Source organism: Cucurbita pepo, chromosome 16 (genome assembly GCF_057944985.1).
Source record: "Cucurbita pepo subsp. pepo isolate OVF chromosome 16, ASM5794498v1, whole genome shotgun sequence".
In the NCBI taxonomy this organism is placed as follows: Eukaryota; Viridiplantae; Streptophyta; class Magnoliopsida; order Cucurbitales; family Cucurbitaceae; genus Cucurbita; species Cucurbita pepo.
The window spans coordinates 8,554,408-8,576,236 of NC_141813.1; the positions used below are offsets into that span (position 1 = coordinate 8,554,408).

A 21,829-nucleotide genomic window follows, 5' to 3' on the forward strand; every position below is an offset into this window, starting at 1 on the left:
CGGAATGAAATATGCTTATTAGTCATCCTTAGGCTAGTTCCAGAATTACTAGTCCCATAAATTCAGTGGAGCTCATTAAATGCAACTTAAAGTGCATTTAATGCATCTCTTCCTTGAAGCTCAACTTTGCCCAACATACAAGGGAGGTCTCCAACGATTTCTAGAATTTCCTTTGATGAGCTCACGATCGCTTGAATATAAGTGTACAAGGTTTGTTGTAGCTTCTTGACTCTCGTTCTTGTAACTGGACCTTGAGGTATGGAAATTCCTTGGTCGTGGTTCATATCATTCTCCCCCTCTTGAGAAGGATTTGTCCTCGAATCCCAGCCATCACCTGCATCAAAAGGACTCAAATCAACTACATTAAAAGTTGCACTAACACCATACTTATGGTAAATCAATTTTATAAGCATTGTCGTTGATACGCTCAAGAACTTGAAAAGGTCCATCTCCTCATGGTAAAAGCTTAGATTTTCTTCGAGTAGAAAATCATCCTCGGAAATGTACCCAAACCCAATCTCCTGGCTTGAAGATGACAATCTTGGGACCTTTATTAATTTGGGTGGCAACCTTGGAATTTTGCTTCTCAATTTGTTCTTTTACTTGCTTGTGCAGTTTATGAACAAACTCAACCTTGGCATTTGCATCGAAATTCACAAACGCTTTTGACGGCATAGGTAACAAGGCAATGGGGTTAAAGGATTAAAGCCATAAACAATTTCAAAAGGTGTGCATTTAGTAGTGCTATAAACAACCCTATTATATGCAAATTATATAAATGGAAAACAATCCTCCTAATCTTAAGATTCTTATCAATAATAGCCCTAAGCACAGTAGTCACGGTTCTGTTAACAACTTCAGTTTGTCCATCCATTTGAGGATGACAAGTAGTTGAATATACTAGCTTAGTTCCTAACCTACCCAATAAAACACGCTAAAAATGGCTTAAAAAGTTTATATCACGATCACTAACAATGCTTTTAGGAATGCCATGCAATCGTACAACTTCCATAAAAATCAAGTCAGCAATATGTTTTGCATCATCAGTTTTGTGACAAGGAATAAAATGAGACATTTTACTAAATTGATCAACGACAACAAAGATGCTATCATATCCTTTCCTAGTCCTAGGTAAACCTAAAACAAAATCCATTGATATATCAATCCAAGGACTATTAGGAACAGGTAATGGGGAATATAAACCATGTAGTTGAAGCCTAGACTTAGCTTGTTTACATGCTATGCAACGAGTACAAACTTTATTAACATCATGTCTCATTTTAGGACCAAAAAAAAAAAAAAAAAAAAAATCAGAGAGCATATCATAAGTTTTAGAAACTCCATGGTGTGCCATTAAACCACCTCCATGAGCTTCCCTCACAAGTAGCTCATGTATGGAACAAGATGGTACGCAAAGTTTGCCTTTCCGGAACAAAAATCCATCTAACAAAAGTAATTATCCACAATGAGTCCTTTTTCACAAGATTCAACAAAAGGAGCAAAGAATATGTCATGTTGATACAACTCCTTTATGTGTTCAAAACCCAAGAACTTAGCATTCAAAGTATCGAGGAGGACATACCTTTGTGATAAAGCGTCTGCAATAATGTTCTCCTTACCTTGTTTATATTTGATGACGTAAGGGAATGTTTCAATAAATTCTAACCACTTAGCATGTCGCCTATTGAGTTTGTTTTGTGCTCTCAAATGCTTTAAACTTTCATGATCCATATGAGTAATGAATTCCTTAGGCCAAAGATAATGTTGCCATGTTTGCAATGCACGAACCAAAGCATAAAGCTCTTTGTCATAAGTTGGATACCTCAAAGATGCACCAGTCAACTTCTCACTAAATAACATTAAAGGTCTTTGATTTTGCATTAATACAGCACCTATCCCTATTCCACTAGCATCACATTCAGTTTCAAAAGTTGACTCAAAATTAAGTAATGCAAGCAAAGGAGTAGAACTCAATTTTTCTTTCAAAGTGTTAAAAGCAAGTTCTTGATCTTTTTTCCATATAAAGGATACATTTTTCTTAACAAGTTCATTCAAGGGTGAAGCAATTGTACTAAAATTCTTAATGAACCTATGGTAGAAACTTGCAAGACGATGAAAACTTCTTACCTCACTTACACTTTGAGGTGTAGGCCAATCTTTTATAACCTTCCCTTTTTCCTCATCAACCTCAACACCATTAGATGAAACTACAAATCCAAGAAAGTTAACTTTTTCCATGCAAAAGCTACATTTCTTTAAATTTACATACAAACATTCGTTTCTTAAAGTAGTCAAAACATCGCGTACATGGGTAATATGATCATCTAAAGATTTAGAGTAAACAAGGATGACATCAAAATAAACAACTACAAACTTACCTAAGTATTCTCGTAAGACATGGTTCATTAGTCTCATGAATGTACTGGGTGCATTAGTTAATCCAAAAGGCATAACCAACCATTCATAAAGACCAAACTTGGTTTTAAAAGCTGTATTCCACTCATCCCCAATATGCATGTGAATTTGATGATAACCCGATTTTAAATTAATCTTAGTAAAAAGACAACATCCATGCAACTCATCAAGCGTATCATCTAATCAAGGAATTGGATGCCTATACTTTATAGTTATCTTGTTTATAGCCCTACAATCAACACACATACGCCAAGAACCATCTTTCTTAGGTACAAGAATAACTGGAACAGAACAAGGACTCAAACATTCACGTACAAACCCTTTAGCAAGGAGTTCACTTACTTGCCTTTGTATCTCTTCGGCCTCCTTTGGATTAGTCCTGTTGGTCGGTTTGGAATGGGCACGCCAGGAATGAAGTCAATCTTGTGTTCAATCCCTCTAAGTGGTGGAAAACTACTAGGCATCTCCTCGGAAAAGAAATCTTCAAACTCATGCAAAAGCACAACAAAATCACTAGGCAAAGAAGGATTCAGCGTGTTAGTAAAGTAACAAGACCCCCTGCACATAAGTACAAGAATAGTCCGGTTAGAGAGCAAAACATTCCTAGCCTCACTTGATCAAACATACAAGCTTACAAATTTGACTTTTCTCTCTTTTTTTTTTTTTTTTTTTAGGCTGGGTGCTACTTTTGCTTTTCACTCAAGCTCTTTTTTTTCACTTGATTTTTTTTCAATCTCAGCTTTTGCATCAGCCTCTTGCCTTTTCTTTTCAAGTTTGCAATGATTAATAAGTACATCTTTTGGAGACAATGGAACAAAAGTAGTTTTTCTACCATTGTGAGTAAAAGAGTATCAATTTGCATACCCATCATACATTACCCGACGATCAAATTGCCAAGGCCTCCCTAGTAGTAAATCTCCAACATGCATGGATACAACATCACATAAAACATCATCAACATATTTTTCAATAGTAAAAGAAACAAGAGCTTGTTGAGTTACCCGTACTTCCCCACGATCACTCAGCCATTGAAGCTTGTAGGGTCTTGGATGTGGTTGTGTCTTTAAATTAAATCTTGTGACCAGAATGGAACTCACAACATTCGTGCAACTACCGCTATCAATGACGACACTACAAGGTACTGATTGAACAAGACACCGAGTTTGAAATAAGTTCTCTCGTTGGTCTAGGCCGTCCTCCTTAATGTGGGTGTTTAGAGCTCGTCGAGTAACCATAGATATATGTGTAGGGTCCTCTTCACTAAACTCCTCACTCTCATCATTTTCTTCATTTATGTCGTCATGTGCCTCGTCATCTATAACAATTTCTCCCTCCTTATGGTCATAATTCTTGTATTTGGGCAATCTCTACTATAGTGTCTACCCCTTGACAGCTCCAACACTTTAAATCCCTATTTTGAACATTAGAGTTTTCTACTTTTTCTTTACCTATTCTAGAACTCTCTCCTTTCTCAAATTCACCTTTCTCAAGTTTTAGAAGAATATCGTTGAGACCTTTGTTGGATTTGCCTCTCGATCTTAATTGCAATGTGCAACAACTCCTCGATATCAGAATAAGTCTGTAAATCAGTCTTGTCTGCAATCTCTGTGTTTAACCCATTAAGAAACTGCGCCATGAGAATCTCCATGTCCTCATTGAGATCAAGTCGATCCATCAATGTATCCATCTCCTTGTAATAATCCTCCATAGATTTGCGTCCTTGTTTCAATGCTTGAAGCTTTTGCGCCATGTCTCGTTAAAAATAATGTGGAACAAGACGCTTCTGCATGGACTCTTTGAACTCGTACCATGAATCAATTGGTGCTTCAAGATTTCTTCTCCTACTTGACATCAATTTATCCCACCAAATTTGAGCATATTGTTTGAATTAAGCAATGCATAACAATACCTTCTTTTCATCACTAAAATTATGACAGTTGAACACCGACTCCATCATTTTCTCCCATTCAAGGTACCACTCTGGATTGGTTTTGCCATAAAACCTGGGAAGTTTTAATTTAATGCTCCCCACGTTACGATCAATTCTATCGTCATAAGGAACTCGTTGTGGTAAATTATGATACCTTCTTCCATGGCCTCTCCCTCGCATCAAGCCACGACCAACCGCATGTGGATTATCCTCATGTTGATCAGAATTGTCTTCCTCATATTGATCGGTAGATTGGGTAGGTAGTGGAATACTCTCTCGAGCTTGATTTTGAAGCTCTAATCTGCCTATTCGATCGGTCAACTCTTTTATTTGAATTAGTCTTTCCATGGTTCGTTGTTGTGCTTCTCTCAATCGTGTTTCTCCCTCACGTGTGTTCACTCGTAAATGTAGTTCACTCGTGTTTAGCACTCAACACTCGAATCAATGTATTACTCCCTTACAAACTCACCCTCACAATTCAGCACACAAAAATCACACTCCAAAAAAAAAAATTGGGATGTGAGACAAGCTATGTTATAGAGCTAAATGCAATTCAAAGTAAATAGACAGCACACTCAACACATAAACAAGGGTATTAAAGAGCAATCCCAATAACGACATAGAAACGAATTAAAGAAAGAAAATGAATAAGGACTAATTTAGACATAGTAACATATCAGAGTTACATATAATAATCAAGAGGAAAAAAAAGATATTTAACATCAATAAGCTTTCTTTTATAGGCAAAAATCCAATAAAATTACGGAAAATTGATTTAGAAAATCTTAAAGAAGAACAAAGTGTTGATAGGATCTAGATCTACTCTTTATACAATATGTCAACATGAATTAAAGCACAAAAATTATGTTTTTATTTTTTTTAGTTTTTATGCTTTATATTTTGTTAAGACCAAATGTTAACATACTACACACATTGAAAAAAAAAAAAAATATATATATATATATCAAAAGAGATAAACGCAAGGAAACATATATCCGATCTTGAGCCTAAAGCAATACCAAATGATATGGAATCAACCTAAGCAAAAGTATGAAACAGATTACCTTGATGATCAAGATCAAGAGTAAAGAAAACTTGTTTCTAAACTCGTGATTCGAATCACTCCACAAGAGGTTTGATGAAATACCACTTGAAGGACACTAGCATGCAAATTCTACACCCAAGAATTTGCAAAGAAAATCTTAGTTCTCAATAAATCTAAAAAAAAATAGAAATTCTATTTTTTTTTTTAATTACAAAATGTGATGTCTCTACTCAAACAAGAGAGGAGCCTTTACCACCTTAACCTATCTAACACAACTCCTAAATTAAATTGGCTAGTAAATGAGAAATACTCATAACCTCCGTATTAAAAGGGCTAATTAATGGTGAAATATGTGGGTTACAATGTAACATTAAAAACTAGCTTAAATATGACAAACAAATATTTAAATTATAATTAAATAGTGCAATGAATGAACCGTGCTTATTATTGATCCTTGGACTAGTTCCATAAATTTAGCTGAGTTCATTAGATGCAACTTAAAGTGCATTTAATGTCTCTCTTTCTCGAAGCTCAACTTTGCACAACATATAAGGGAGGTCTCGAAAACATGATTTTTAAAACTTTATATTTTGAGAATATCTCGACGACCTCCGACCTTGTGGTTAACACCTGTTACAATCCAAGCCCATCACTAGTTTATTATGTCTGCTTTCGTTCGTTAAGTATCGTTGTCAGCCTCACGATTTTAAACCGCATATAAGAGGAAGAGGTTTTCAGACCCTTGTAAGAAATGTTTCTTCACCTCTCCAATCGATGTGGGATCTCATTATCCACACCTTCTGAGGGCCAAGTATACTCACAGGTACATCACCTAGTGACTAACTCTCATATCATTTGTAAAAGTCCAAGTGTACTGCTAGTAGACATTGTCTATTTTAGCCCATTAGGTATTGTCGTCAGCCTCACAGTTTTAATCGCTTATTAGGATTGTTTCGTTCCTCTCTCCAATCGCTAGTAGATATTATCTATTTTAATATGTTACATATCGCCGTCAGCCTCACCATTTTAAAAATGCGTCTACTAGAGAGATGTTTACACACCCCCATTCCTCAATCCAATCACTAGTAGATATTATCTATTTTAATCCGTTACGTATCGCCGTCAGCCTCACAATTTTAAAACGAGTCTACTAGGGAGATGTTTACACACCCATATAAGAAATGCTAAATTCTCCTCTCAAACAAATGCGGGATTGCACAATAAGCAGTCAGGATGATCGAGTGGTCTAAGGCGCCAGACTCGAGTTCTGGTCCTCGTAACAGGGTGTGGGTTGTTTAAATCCCACTTCTGACAACTCTTATTACTGTGAAGCAAAAGGCGAGCTAAAGTGGATAATATTTACTACCAGTCAGGGCTTGGGTCGAATGAATCATTATTTATCAAAAAAAAATGATAAGAACTTCGTAGATTTTAACTTTTGAAAGTTAAGAAATGGAACTTCGAACCATGGTGGATATCAATTGATCTCACTAGAGTTTTAGAAGTGTCAAAATATGATTTTTAAAACTTCAAATTTTGAGAATATCTGGAAATTCTCTTACACGCCACGTCACAATCCCAACTTCATTGAAAATTTTTGTATGTTTCATTTCCATCGCTAAAGGAGGGCTTGAACCTCGCGACACGTTCTAACCAACTGAGCTATTCCAGCAAATCATATGTTACCAAGACAACCATTAGTTGATATTGTCTGCTTTCAATCGTTACGTATCGTTGTCACCCTCGTGGTTTTAAACCACATCTACTAAGGAGAGGTTATCCGACCCTTGTAAGAAATGTTTCTTCACCTCTCCAATTGATATGGGATCTCACAATCCACCCCTTCTGAGGGCCAAGCATCCTCAATGGCGTATCATCTGATAACTAGCTCTGACATCATTCGTAAAAGTCCAGGCGCACTACTAGCAGACATTGTCCATTTTTTCCTATTAGGTATTGCCATCAGCCTCATACTTTTAAAATGCGACTATTAGAGAGAGGTTTTTGCCGCTTATTAGGATTGTTTCGTTCCTTTGTCCAACAATTAGTAGATATTATCTATTTTAATCCGTTACGTATCGTCGTCAACCTCACAGTTTTAAAACGCGTCTACTATGGAGACATTTACACACCCATATACGAAATGCTAAACTCCCCTCTCAAACCAATCCGGGAGCACACCATTAGCAATCAGGATGGCCGAGGGGTCTTGATGGTGTTAATATAACACATGCGGAAGCAATTTGGATCTTAGGCACTTTTAGAACATCAATTATAGTAAATAACTAGCATGTTCATAAGTATTAAAACTTAATGAGTTTAGATACTAACCTTTTGTAGTTCAAACTCCTTTTTTCTCACAAACCGGTTTCGAACCACCACTAGTGTCTTCTCCACTATCCTCTGGCCTTAGAACGGGATTGTGGAATCCGGTGAGTGACTAAACTTGGGAGGGATTTTGTATATATGAAGAGAGTGTTTGTGAGAGGTTTTTTCTCAAGGTTTTTCACCAAGAAGAAGAAGACCTTCCATGTACAATGATCACTCTATTTAAAGAGTGATGTTTGCATGTTCATGCAAATTTGAGATCACCAAATTTTGACACTTAAAATTCCACTCAAATAATTGGGATTATGTGGCAAGCATGCATGTTTGAGTTAACCAAATTTTGACACTCAAAATTCCACTCAAACTTGTGGGGTTTATTTGGCAAACATGCAAGTTTGGTTAAACCAAATTTTGACACCTCAAAATTCTACTAACATGATTTTTCCATTAAATAAAGTCAACATTTTGATTTTCTTCATTTTAATTCAACAATTAATTTGAATAATGAATTTCAAATTAAAGTAACATTAAATGATTAATTAAACTATTTAATTAATATTTAATATTAATTCAAATGTCAATCCCAATCAATTCCGACACATAATTGATTAAGATATTTAAATCTTATTTAAATATCTCCGATTCTCTCCTCTTGTTTAATTCGTAAATAAAACAAAAATGTGGTTAAATATATCGTATATATGTAGCGCATATTCCCTAATTTGAATTCGAACACTTCGAACTCACTTGTCACACTGTTATATGGTTTAGTCCGATAGATCATGGGCTCCAACGATCCAAGATTAACCGGCTAAACTCATTAACCTTGTTAACCAACATTCGTTAACTACTAGGACACTCCACTATAGCCTAGTAGTTGCACTCCCCTCACTATAGATATATTTCTGTCCATTTGATATAACCATGATTAGTAAGTTGATCCTTCACAGGTTGTTCGTAACTAGAGTAGGGTCAATTTACCGTTTTACCCCTAAAGTTACTTCTTGTTCCTTATGTCTCACTGATCCTCTAATGAACAATTGGTTTGTGGTCCAACCAGTAAACCGAATCCCTCTCAGGCCAATTGATAGGGTGGGGCCCCTTGTTCAAGACCTGGAGACAGTGCTTAAGGGAACTACCTTTCTTCTATCCCTAAAAGTGGGTAGGAGTGAATTCCATCTTGCACCCCACGTCCCCAGCCATTCACCCAGTCTTACCCCTAAAATGGGAGGCCTATTGAGTCGGCGAACTAGAGCCACTCTCACCCATGCAAATCTAAGGATAATTCCGAATAAACAGGAGTTCATGGTTAGCTCAGGATTAAAATCGAGTTACCTAGGTTATCGAATGAAAAGAAAATCAGTCTCAACAGTAAACGACATTATAAAGTGAGAGTGGTTTTCTTCATGGTATGATCTTATGCAATACTCATTGCATAGGACGCCCCCACTCACATGTCTCCACATGTACAATTTAGTGATCACATTGTTTATATCATATACAAAAGTGGGCCGCATCCATAGTGTCCCCAGAATAAGGTACTCAGCCTTATCCTTATACTATAGATCATTTTGACTATATACTTGAACTTGATCCACTCTTATGTCTCTACATATAGTTCAAGTAATCATACTATAGCTAGAGTGTTCTTAGTTTATTGGATTTAGATTAATGATCATAAAGTTCACTTTATTCAATAAAAATCTTTATTGAATAAATAACAATAATAACTTTATTGAAAATAGAATATGTTTTTGTTTACAAACTATGAGTTTTAGGACATAAAACCCAACAAACTCCCACTTGGACTAAAACTCTAGTGGGATTTTATAACGTTGAGTAGAGAGAAATATAATGAACTAGGGCATCATATACTCATGCCTTTTCTCCCACTTGCCCTAGATTATATAACTCGTAGTCCTAGACTCACTAGGTGCCCTTCAAACACTTTAGCCGTGAGGGGTTTTGTAAATGGATCAGCACTGTTGTGCTCTGAAGCTATCTGTGTGACGATCACATCTCCTCGTTGCACAATCTCCCTTATGAGATGGTATTTGCGCTCAATATGTTTTCCTCGCTTATGGCTTCTTGGTTCTTTTGAATTTGCAACTGCTCCACTGTTATCACAATAAAGAGTGACGGGAAGATGTATATTTGGAACGACTTTCAAATCAGTTAAGAACTTCCTAAGCCATACAGATTCTTTCGCTGCTTCACAAGCAACAACATACTCAGCCTCCATGGTGGAATCAGCAATGCAACCTTGCTTTATGCTTCTCCATATTATTGCTCCTCCGTTCATAGTGAAGACAGATCCTGATGTCGATTTCCTCGAATCTACATCGGTCTGAAAATCTGAGTCAGTGTAACCTATAAGGATCAGATCCTTAGCACCGTACACTAGCATATAGTCCCTCGTTCTCCTGAGATACTTGAGGATATTCTTAACGGCAGTCCAATGAGCACGTCCCGATTGGACTGATATCTGCTGACAATTCCCACAGCATAGCGTATGTCGGGTCGGGTACATAGCATGGCATTCATCAGACTGCCGACTGCTGATGCATAGGGAATGTGTCTCATATCCTCAACTTCTTGAGGTGGCTTAGGACTTTGTTCCTTCGACAAATGAACTCCATGCCTGAAAGGTAATAATCCTTTCTTGGAGTCCTTCATCTTATATCGAATCAACATTTTGTCGATGTACGATGCCTGAGACAATGCTAGTGTTTTGTTCTTGCGATTCCGAACAATTTGGATTCCAAGAACAAACTGAGCCTCTCCCAAATCTTTCATTTGGAATTGTGTCGCTAGCCAATGCTTAATGTCAGTCATAAATCCCACATCATTTCCAATGAGTAGGATATCGTCAACGTACAACACCAGGAAAGCTACTGTAGAGTTGACTATCCTTTTATAAACAAAAGGTTCGTCAACATTCTGTTTAAAGCCATAAGATTTGATCGCAGTATCAAATTTTATATTCCAGGATCGAGATGCTTGCTTCAACCCATATATGGATCTTTTAAGCTTGCAAACCCTTTGCTCGTGATCCTGTTCAATGAACCCCTCTGGTTGAGCCATATAGATACTCTCTTCAAGATTGCCATTTAGAAAGGCTGTCTTAACATCCATTTGTCAAATTTCATAATCATAAAATGTGGCAATAGACAAGAGTATTCTAATCGATTTAAGCATAGCAACAGGAGAGAAGGTTTCTTCATAGCCACCCCCTCTCTTTGGGTATAACCCTTTGCTACTAGTCGAGCTTTAAAGGTCTGTACCTTTCCGGTTTGGTCTCGTTTCCTCTTATAGATCCATTTACATCCAATAGGTTTTACCCCATCTGGTTGATCTACAAGTTTCCAGACTGTATTGAAGTACATTGACTCCATTTCAAGATTCATGACTTTAATCCACTGATCTCTATCTTCATCATTCATTGCCTGTTTATAGGTCAATGGATCCTCAACACCATCATCAGGTATGATGACTTGAGTTTCTGCCAAACCCAAGTAACGATCGGGTTGAGTTATAACCCTCCCACTACGTCGAGGCATTCTCAACTCTTGAGAAGGATGTGATTGACCAGAAGTGTCAGCTCCATCAACAACTCTTGTTGAAGGACCAACTTGATCAACAACTCTTGTTGTTTTATCAGTAGCTTCTTTAGAAATCTCACTTAATACTAGTTTGCTATGAGGTTGATGATTTCTTACGTGGTCTTCCAATAAGAATGTAGCGTTTGTGGATACAAACACTCTATTTTCTTGAGGGTCATAAAACAAACCACCTTTCGTCTCTTTGGGGTATCCTACGAATAGACATAATTTTGAACGACGTTCTAATTTCTTGGGGTTTTGCAACAACACATGTGCTAGACATCCCCAAATTCTGAAGTGACGTAAACTACCTTTACGCCCTTTCCATAACTCATAAGGTGTTTCTGAAACACTCTTAGTAGGAACCATGTTCAAAATGTATGTAGCAGTCTCCACTGCATATCCCCAAAATGGATCGGGTAATTGAGCGAAACTCATCATAGACCGCACCATGTCTAATAGAGTTCTATTTCTCCTTTCTGATACACCATTTTGTTGAGGCATACCAGGGGCTGAGAGTTGTGACCTTATTCCATGTTCTATCATATAGTCCTGAAATCTTAAGTCCATGTACTCTCCTCCTCGATCTGATCGAAGTGTTTTAATAGTTTTACCTAATAGATTCTCAACCTCAGTCTTATACTCTCTAAATTTTTCAAGAGCTTCAAACTTGTGATGCATTAGGTAAAGATAGCCATACCTTGAATAATCATCAATAAAACTGATGAAATATTCATACCCTCCTCGTGCTTTGACATTCATTGGACCACAGAGATCTGTATGCACGAGTTCTAAGGTTTCTTTGGCTCTACAACCTTTTTCGGAAAATGATCGTTTAGTCATTTTACACTCAAGACAAGACTCACATGGAGGTAAAGAGTTGTCTTCTAACTCATTTAGAAGTCCTCTTTTAACCAATCTCTCAATCCTATTGAGATTAATGTGACCTAGTCTTAAGTGCCAAAGATAGGTATCAGGAGAAATCTTTTGTTGTTTATTTTGAGTTTCAGCTGTTTTAAACATCTTGGTATTTAAAATAGCTTTTGTTTCGCTCGGTTTTAACATATATAAGTTGTTTTCTAGTTTTGCAGAACAAATATGAATACCTCTTTTGCAAATGAACACTTCATTGATTTCAAAAGATACTTTATACAATTGTTCTAATAAACAAGAGATAGATATTAGATTTCTTTTCATTTCAGGAACAAAAAGTACATTATCTAATATAATGAATCTATCTCCAAAAAACAACTTCAAATTTCCTACTGATCTTGCTGAGACAACCTCTCTCTATCCCTGAGTGTTATCTCGCCGTCCGCAAGCATTCTCCAGGAGCTAGTTTCCTCGTAAAAAGAACAAATATGATTAGTCGCCCCTAAATCTCGTATCCAAGTTGAGTTGTCATACTCTACTAAACATATTTCTACAACGAGTAAATCATATTTACCTTGTTGTGTCTTTTCGGCTTTCTTCTCTGCAAGGTATTTTGGGCAGTTTCTCTTCCAGTGCCCGTTTTCATTGCAATGGAAACATTTTCCTTTATCTGCTTTTTGAACCTTGTGTTTGCGGTTAGTAGGAATCTTATTTTTCCCTTTACCCTTCTTCTTCATCAAAACATTTTTAGAAGTTGAAGGTCCAGTCTTATTTTTGGAGGACGATCCTCGTAGTAATTTCTTGGAGATAGCAACATTTGCTTCTCCTATTTGTCCCTTGTTCATTAAGAGGGACTGATAAGTCTTTAGCTCATTGAGAAGAGCAGTCAAGTTATATTCTATTTTGTTCATTACCACATTGGTGCAGAACTGGAAGAAGCTCTTCGGAAGAGACATCATGATAAAACTAACTTGACTCTTCTCATCAATGACATCTTCATTTTTTTCTGCCACATTGAAATGGACCATCATGTCCAGGACATGTTCTCTAACTGAGGTCCCTTCTTTTATACGACAGTTGTAAATGTATTTTATGGCTTCATGTCTAAGGGAGAAGGACGGTTGTCCAAACATCCCTTTTAGAGATTCCATAATCTCTTTAGCAGTACCCATAACATCGTGTTTCTTAGCCAAAACATCAGATATGCTGGCTAGAATGTACACTCAGGCTTTATCATTTGCCTTTATCCATCTGTCATACGCATCCCGAACTGTTCGGTTTGCATTTGAGCTGGGGTTTGGAGGACACTCCTCAGTTAAAACAAACTTTAAATCATCAATGACCAGTATTGTGTTTAGGTTTGATTTCCAACGTTTAATTTCTCAGAAGCGAGTAATTGTACTATTGAGTTTGTCATGCTGTGATATAAAGAAAATTCTATTAGTGATTTGACTTAATCCTATTTAATCCAATCAGTTTTAGCAAATGTAATAATGTACCCAAATCATTATTAATTTGCAACGATACTTTAGTGAGTTAGAGCAACTGCTACCGAGGGGCAGTCAATCACTCATTCACTAAACCAAGACATTCTTGACTTAAACACTGTTCCCAGAATAACTCTTGTTCCTATAGTGTTCTTAGTTATCGCTGTTTTGGTCAAGAATATACTAACTCTTAGTATTTCTTCGTAAGTGTGATCCGCCATTTTCAGACCTCATAGATCGGTCCCAACAATGCTATCGAATGAAAAAGCCAAAGTTGGGAACGAACCTAAGAAATCCTATCCATTTCTGGACTTTGCGTTGTTTCGACTCCCATGTTACGACCCTCCGAATGGGTAATTGCTCTAGGGCAACATGCAACCTAGTGGTGGAGACCATAGGACGTATTTGACATACTTCCTTCTCCCACTTACTATAAATACTTTCTCTATTCACCTTGTTATTGACTCATGCAAATACCTTCCGAATGGAGGACGCTCCCAGGGCGACACGAGGCTGAGCATGAATCTCACTGTGTGAATTTTACAGAGAGCGTGAAAAGAAAACGATGTATCTTATATACCTTTTTCCTCCCACTAAGTATTTTAGATGGTTGGGTATACTCATTACTTAAGTATATTCCGACTAATTAAATATAACTTAAGTCTAGGTGATTTTTCTAAATCTTACATCACTTAAGCATGCTCATAAAACTCGGCTAACTAAGCTCAAGTACTGGTCCAATCTCCAGGTAGTAGGTGTTCCGTAAACCATCAACTTAAGTACCTCCAGCCTTAGACAAGATCGTGCCAGGTGAGCTTTCTCGTAACCGCAATTTTGTAAGACATCGACCTATTTTAACTATTAAAATTGATCGTGCTTGGTTCTCAACCCTAAGTGAGCATGCACTTGTCTTAATTATAGATTTTTAACGTCTATCTCGTTTTATGACGTTGAAAATAACCTATAACATGCATCTAACATGCTTTATATAACAATTATATAATCATCCATTCCATGCAATAATATAACAATTTATATCTTTCACTCATGGAACCCTAAACATGCATACTATACATTATAACACTTATAACATACTTGGAATGCATGAAACATGCTTAGCCTATGGTGGGATTTTAAATCTATATGACATACTTTATGCATATACATTTTCTATTTAATTAAAACATACATTCATAATGCATAATTAATTAAACACACTAAAGTGGGTTGGTTTTGGCATTTTAAAGCAAGCAATTAACTAAATTATTACACTAATAATTAAAAATAACTTGAGCCGTTCCGGAGGATCACGAACTGGGCGAACCAACCCTTAAAAACGTTGAATCGGACCCCAACGACAGAAAAAACACTCGAACCGCCTCTTCCATCTTCTTCGGTTCAGCTTGCTATCTCTTCCATTCGATCAATTACAACCTAAAATGGACTCTAATGACTCCATAAAATTACAGACCTTTCTTCATTCATTAAAGCCCATACACATTAGGCTTATTACAGTAATTGTATCAAATGGAAGCATAAAAAAATGCCAAAACCAAAACCATCCACTTTAGCAACCACAAATTTCATTCATGAAATGGTACCCACCATGATCAAATTAATGTAAATAAAGTGCCTAAAACTTGCTCTGATACCAATTGATGGTGTTAATATAACACATGCGGAAGCAATTTGGATCTTAGGCACTTTTAGAACATCAATTATAGTAAATAACTAGCATGTTCATAAGTATTAAAACGGGAGCAAAGTGGATAAAATATACTACCGTTGTGGGCTTTGGGTCGAAAGCATCATTGTTTATCAAATGATAAAAAACTTCCTACCATGGTCGATATATATACTAGAGAGAAGCACAAACACCCATTATAATAAAGTATGTTTTATTCAGTTCGCTAGAAGGAGGGCTTAAACCTCCGACCTTTCTAACCAACTGAGCTATTCCAGTCAATCATTTACTACAATCCAAGACTACCAATAGTTGATATTGTCTGCATTCGTTCGTTACGTATCGCTGTCACCTTCACGATTTTAAACCGCATCTACTAAGGAGAGGTTATCCGACCTTTGTAAGAAATGTTTCTTCACCTCTCCAATCGATATGGAATCTCACAATCCACCCCTTTTGAGGGCCAAGCATCCTCACTAGCGCATCGCCTGGTGACTAGCTCTAATATCATTCGTAAAAGTCCAAGCGCACTGCTAGCATACATTGTCAATTTTTTCCCATTAGGTATTGCCATCAGCCTCACAGTTTTAAAACGCGCCTATTAGAAAAAGGTTTTCGCCGCTTATTAGGATTGTTTCGTTCTTCGATCCAAAAATTAGTAGATATTATCTATTTTAATCCGTTACGTATCGTCGTCAGCCTCATAGTTTTAAAACGCGTCTACTATGATGACATTTACACACCCATATACAGAATGCTAAACTCCCCTCCCAAACCAATCCGGGAACACACCATCAGCAGTCAGGATGGTCGAGTGGTTTAAGGCGCCGGACTTAAGTTCTGGTCCTCGTAAGAGGGCGTGGGTTCAAATCCCACTTCTGACATCTCATATTATTGTGGGGCAAAATGTGAGCCAAAGTGGACGAAATCTACTTACTACTATTGTGTGGGCTTTGGGTCAAAAGCATCACTCTTTATCAAATGACAAGAACTTCCTACCATGTTATGGTGGACATCGGTTGACTCGCGAGTGTTTTTTAAAAGTCTCAAAACATGATTTTTTTAAGTATGCTTCATTGGATTCGGCTAGAAGGAGGGCTTGAACCTCCGACCACCTTGAGGTTAACAGCCACACGCTCTAACCAATTGAGCTATTCCAGCAAATCATTTGTTACAATCCAAGGCCACCAATAGTTGATATTGTCTGCTTTCGTTCATTACGTATCGCTGTCACCCTCACGATTTTAAACCCGCATCTAGTAAGGAGAGGAAGTCCACGTAAGAAATCATCAACCTTGTAGAAAAACTAGTATTAAGTGAGATTTCTAAAGAAGCTACTGATAAAAAAATAAGAGTTGTTGATGGAGCTGGCACTTCTGGTCAATCACATCCTTCTGGTCAATCACATCCTTCTCAAGAGTTGAAAATGCCTCGACGTCGTTACTTGGGTTTGGCAGAAATACAAGTCATCATACTTGATGATGGCATTGAGGATAGATCAGTGGATCAAAGCCATGAATCTTCGATGTACTTCAATTCAGTCTGGAAACTTGTAGATCAACCAGATGGGGTAGGCATTGAGGATAGATCAGTGGATCAAAGCCATGAATCTTCGATGTACTTCAATTCAGTCTGGAAACTTGTAGATCAACCAGATGGGGTAAAACCTATTGGTTGCAAATGGATCTATAAGAGGAAACGAGATCAAACCGGTAAGGTACAGACCTTTAAAGCTCACCTTGTAGCAAAGGATTATACCCAAAGAGAGGGGGTGGACTATGAAGAAACCTTCTCTCCTGTTGCTATGCTTAAATCGATTAGAATACTCTTGTCCATTGCCACATTTTATGATTATGAAATTTGGCAAATGGATGGTTAAGACATCCTTTCTAAACGGCAATCTTGAAGAGAGTATCTATATGGCTCAACCAGAGGGGTTCATTGAACAGGATCACGAGCAAAGGGTTTGCAAACTTAATAGTTCCATTTATGGGTTGAAGCAAGCATCTCGATCCTGGAATATAAAGTTTGATACTGCGATCAAATCTTATGGCTTTAAACAGAATGTTGACGAACCTTGTGTTCATAAAAAGATAGCCAACTCTACAGTAGCTTTCCTGGTGTTGTACGTTGACGATATCCTACTCATTGGGAATGATGTGGGATTTCTGACTGACATTAAGCATTGGCTAGCGATACAATTCCAAATGAAAGATTTGGGAGAGGCTCAGTTTGTTCTTGGAATCCAAATTGTTGGGAATCGCAAGAACAAAACACTAGCATTGTCTCAGGCAAAATACATCAACAAAATGTTGATTCGATATAAGATGCAAGACTCCAAGAAAGGATTATTACCTTTCAGGCACGAAGTTCATTTGTCGAAGGAATAAAGTCCTAAGACACCTCAAGAAGTTAAGGATATGAGACACATTCCCTATGCATCAACAGTCGGTAGTCTGATGTATGTCATGCTATGTACCCGACCCGACATATGCTATGTTGTGGGAATTGTCAGCAGATATCAATCTAATTCGGGGCGTGCTCATTGGACTACCGTTAAGAATATCCTCAAGTATCTTAGAAGAATGAGGGACTATATGCTAATGTACGGTGCTAAGGATCTGATCCTTACAGGGTACACTGACTCAGATTTTCATACCGATATAGATTCGAGGAAATCGACATCAGGATCTATCTTTACTCTGAATGGATGAGCAATAATATGGAGAAGTATAAAGCAAGGTTGCATTGTTGATTCCATCATGGAGGCTGAGTATGTTGATGCTTTTGTAGCAGCGAAAGAATCTATATGGCTTAGGAAGTTCTTAACTGATTTAGAAGTTGTTCCAAACATGCATCTGCCTATCACTCTTTATTGTGATAATAGTGGAGTAGTTGCAAATTTTAAAGAACCAAGAAGCCATAAACGAGGAAAACATATTGAGTGCAAATATCATCTCATAAGGGAGATAGTGCAATGAGGAGATGTGATCGTCACAAAGATAGCTTCAGAGCACAACATTGCTGATCCATTTACAAAGCCCCTCATAGCTAAAGTGTTTGAAGGGCACCTAGTGAGTCTAGGACTACGAGTTATGTAATCTAGGGCAAGTGGGAGAAAATGCATGGGTACGTGATGCCCTAGTTTATTGTCTTTATGTCTTTCTCTCTACTCAACATTATAAAACTCCACTAGAGTTTTAGTCCAAGTGGGAGTTTGTTGGGTTTTATGTCCTAAAACTCATAGTTTGTAAATAAAAACAGATTCTATTTTCAATAAAGTTATTATGGATGTTTAATCACGAAAGATTGTTATTGAATAAAGTGAATTTTACGATCATTAATCTAAATCCAATAAACTAAGAATACTCTAGCTATAGTATGATTACTTGAACTATATGTAGAGACATAAGAGTGGATCAAGTTCAAGTATATAGTCAAAATGATCTATAGTACAAGGATAAGGCTGAGTACCTTATCCCGGGGACACTATGGATGCGGCCCACTTTTGTATATGATATAAACAATGTGATTACTAAATTGTACATGTGGAGATATGTGAGTGGGGGCATCCGAGTATTGCATAAGATCGGACCATGAAGAAAATCACTCTCACTTTATAATACCGTTTACTGTTGAGACTGATTTTTTCACTCGATGACCTAGGTAACTCAACCTTAATTCTGAGCTAACTATGAACTCTTGTTTATTCCAAATTATCCTTAGATTTGCATGGGTGAGAGTGGCCCAAGTTCGCTGACTCAATGAGCCTCCCAAGGTAAGACTGGGTGAATAGCTGGGGATATAAGGTGCAAGATAGAATTCACTCCTACTCGATTTTAGGGATAGTAGAGAGGTTGTTCCCTTAAGTACTGACTCCAGGTCTTGAACAAGGGGCCCCACCCTCTCATTGGCCCGAGAGGGATTCGGTTTGGTGGTTGGACCACAAATCAATTGTTCATTAGAGGATCAGTGGGACTTCAGGTACAAGAAGTAACTTTAGGGGTAAAACGGTAAATTGACCCTACTCTAGTTACGAACAACCTGTGAAGGATCAACTTACTAATCAAGGTTATATCAAATGGACAGAAATATATCTATAGTGAGGGGAGTGCAACTACTAGGCTATAGTGGAGTGTCCTAGTAGTTAACGAATGTTGGTTAACAAGGTTAATGAGTTTAACTGGTTAATCTTGGATCGTTGGAGCCCATGATCTATAAGTCCATTAGGTCCCTCTGCTAGCTCATATTGGACTAAACCATAGAATAGTGTGACGAGTGAGTTCGAAGTATTCGAATTCAAATTAGAGAATATGCACTACATATATACGATATATTTAACCGCATTTTTTTTATTTACAAATTAAACAAAAGAGAGAATAGAAGATATTTAAATAAGATTTAAATATTTTATGTTGGAATTGATTGGGATTTGCATTTGAATTAATATTAAATATTAATTAAAAGTTTAATTAATCATTTAATATTACTTTAATTTGAAATTAATTATTCAAATTAATTGTTAAATTAAAATTAAGAAAGTCAAAATGTTGACTTCATTTAATGGAAAAATCCATGTTTGAGTTAGTGGAATTTTAAGGTGTCAAAATTTGGTTTAACCAAACTTGCATGCTTGACAAATAAACTCCACAAATTTGAGTGGAATTTTAAGTGTCAAAATTTGGTTAATTCAAACTTGCAACATTTGAGTGGAATTTTGAGTGTCAAAATTTGGTGATCTCAAATTTGCATGAAGATGCAAATATGACTATAAATAGAATGATCAAAGTACATGGAACTTCTCCCTTGTAAAAACTTGGAGAAAAACTCTAAAAAAAACTCTCTTTTCATATATAGTAAATCCCTCCTAAGTTTAGTCACTCACCGGATTGTACAATCCCGTTCTAAGGCCGGAGAATAGTGTTGAAGACACTAGTGGTGGTTCGAAACCGGTTCGTGAGAAAAAATGAATTTGAACTACAAAAGGTTAGTACTCAAACACCTTGAGTTTTAATATTTATGAACATGCTAGTTATTTACTATAATTGATGTTCTAAGAGTGCCTAAGATCCAAATTGCTTCCGCATGTGTTATAATAACACCATCACGTACATCGGATACTGAAGTAGGAATTTTTCGCTCTTGGATAGCTTTTATCTTATCGCTGTCCATACCGATCTGTCCACAAATGATGACATGTCCAAGGAAGTTGATACATGTTTGTGCGAAGGCACATTTTTCTTTCTCAACGTACAACTGACTTTGCCCGCAGCCTTCAGGTTTGCGCCATATATAACTATGTCGTCGAGGTATACTACGACGAACTGATCCAAGTATTCGTGAAAAACTTGGTTCATTAACGTGCAAAATGTAGCTGGGGCATTTGTCAAACTACCAGGAATTCAAAGGCCCCATATCTTGTTGCACACGTCGTCTTGGGCTCGTCCCCTTCGGTGATACATACCCGTACCTTGATCGTAAGTCCAACTTCGTGAAGTATTTGGCCCCGTGAAGCTGGTCAAACAAATCGAATATTATCGGCAATGGGTATTTGTTGCGTACCGTCACCTTGTTTAAGGCTCTATAATCTATGCACAAACGCAATGTCCCATCCTTCTTTTCCTAAAATAGTATGGGGGCTCCATAAGGTGCCTTTGCCGGGCGGATGAATCCTGCCGTCAACAACTCATCTAGTTGTTTCCTCAATTCGACTAACTCAGGGGGAGCCATGCGGTATGCGTTCTTCGCTTGGTGTTTAACCCCGGGGAAGAGTTTAATTTCGTGATCAATACCTCGACGGGGTGGTAGTGCTTGTAGTAAGCTCTCTGGCATTATGTCAGCATAACTGTCTAGTACATCCTTGATTTCGCTTGGAACAGTTTCCTCAGTGGTCATTTCTTCCATAAGGGGTATAGCCATAAATGTAGATTCCTCTCGTTCGAGTCCTCTTTTCAATTGAATGGCCGAGATCATCCTAAGATTACCTGGTTGCTTGGTGCTTGTAGGTATCACTGTGAGGTTGTGGTCGGTGATCACCAAGCATTTCGCTAGTGGCATTGGGATAACTTTGTGTTCTAGGAGGAAGTGCATCCCAAGTACCACGTCGAAGTCATCCATGCGAACCATGACAAGGTCCATTTCTCCTGTCAGGTTCTTAATTTGAAGGGACTCTTTTAGAAACTCCCACAATAGGCAAGGCCCCGGAGTTGACAGCTTTCATTTTTTCAAGGTCCTTTTCTATGGTGAGTCCTAATCTTCGTGCTTTTTGGTCGGCGATGAAGTTGTGGGTTGCGTCTGAGTCTATCAAGGTGCTCTTGCTTGGTCGGGAGTTTATTGTTGCATCTACGAACATGAGCCCTTTCTCTATTATCTCCTTTGGGTCGACCCTCCGTTGGAGGCCTGATAAGAATTTAAGCGCACCCATTCGGGGGTTGTCTTGATCTTCCCTCCTGTCTAGCGTAGTCT

General features: G+C 37.5%; 1 protein-coding gene, 2 non-coding genes and 1 pseudogene across 3 annotated transcripts; 2 read left to right on the forward strand and 2 right to left on the reverse strand.

Annotated features, from left to right (window-relative positions):
- The first annotated feature begins 16,164 nt into the window (after positions 1-16,164).
- TRNAL-CAA (transfer RNA leucine (anticodon CAA)) lies at positions 16,165-16,248 on the forward strand. The gene has a single exon. It is a non-coding gene; the product is annotated as a tRNA-Leu (tRNA).
- A 200-nt stretch (positions 16,249-16,448) lies between these two features.
- TRNAN-GUU (transfer RNA asparagine (anticodon GUU)) lies at positions 16,449-16,525 on the reverse strand. The gene has a single exon. It is a non-coding gene; the product is annotated as a tRNA-Asn (tRNA).
- Positions 16,526-17,745: 1,220 nt separating this feature from the next.
- LOC147788982 (secreted RxLR effector protein 161 pseudogene) lies at positions 17,746-18,465 on the forward strand (annotated as a pseudogene).
- Positions 18,466-20,986: 2,521 nt separating this feature from the next.
- LOC147788983 (uncharacterized) lies at positions 20,987-21,502 on the reverse strand. Its single transcript, XM_087118485.1, has one exon. It carries the CDS (start codon positions 21,500-21,502, stop codon positions 20,987-20,989), a length of 516 nt encoding a protein of 171 aa, XP_086974611.1.
- Positions 21,503-21,829: the final 327 nt, after the last annotated feature.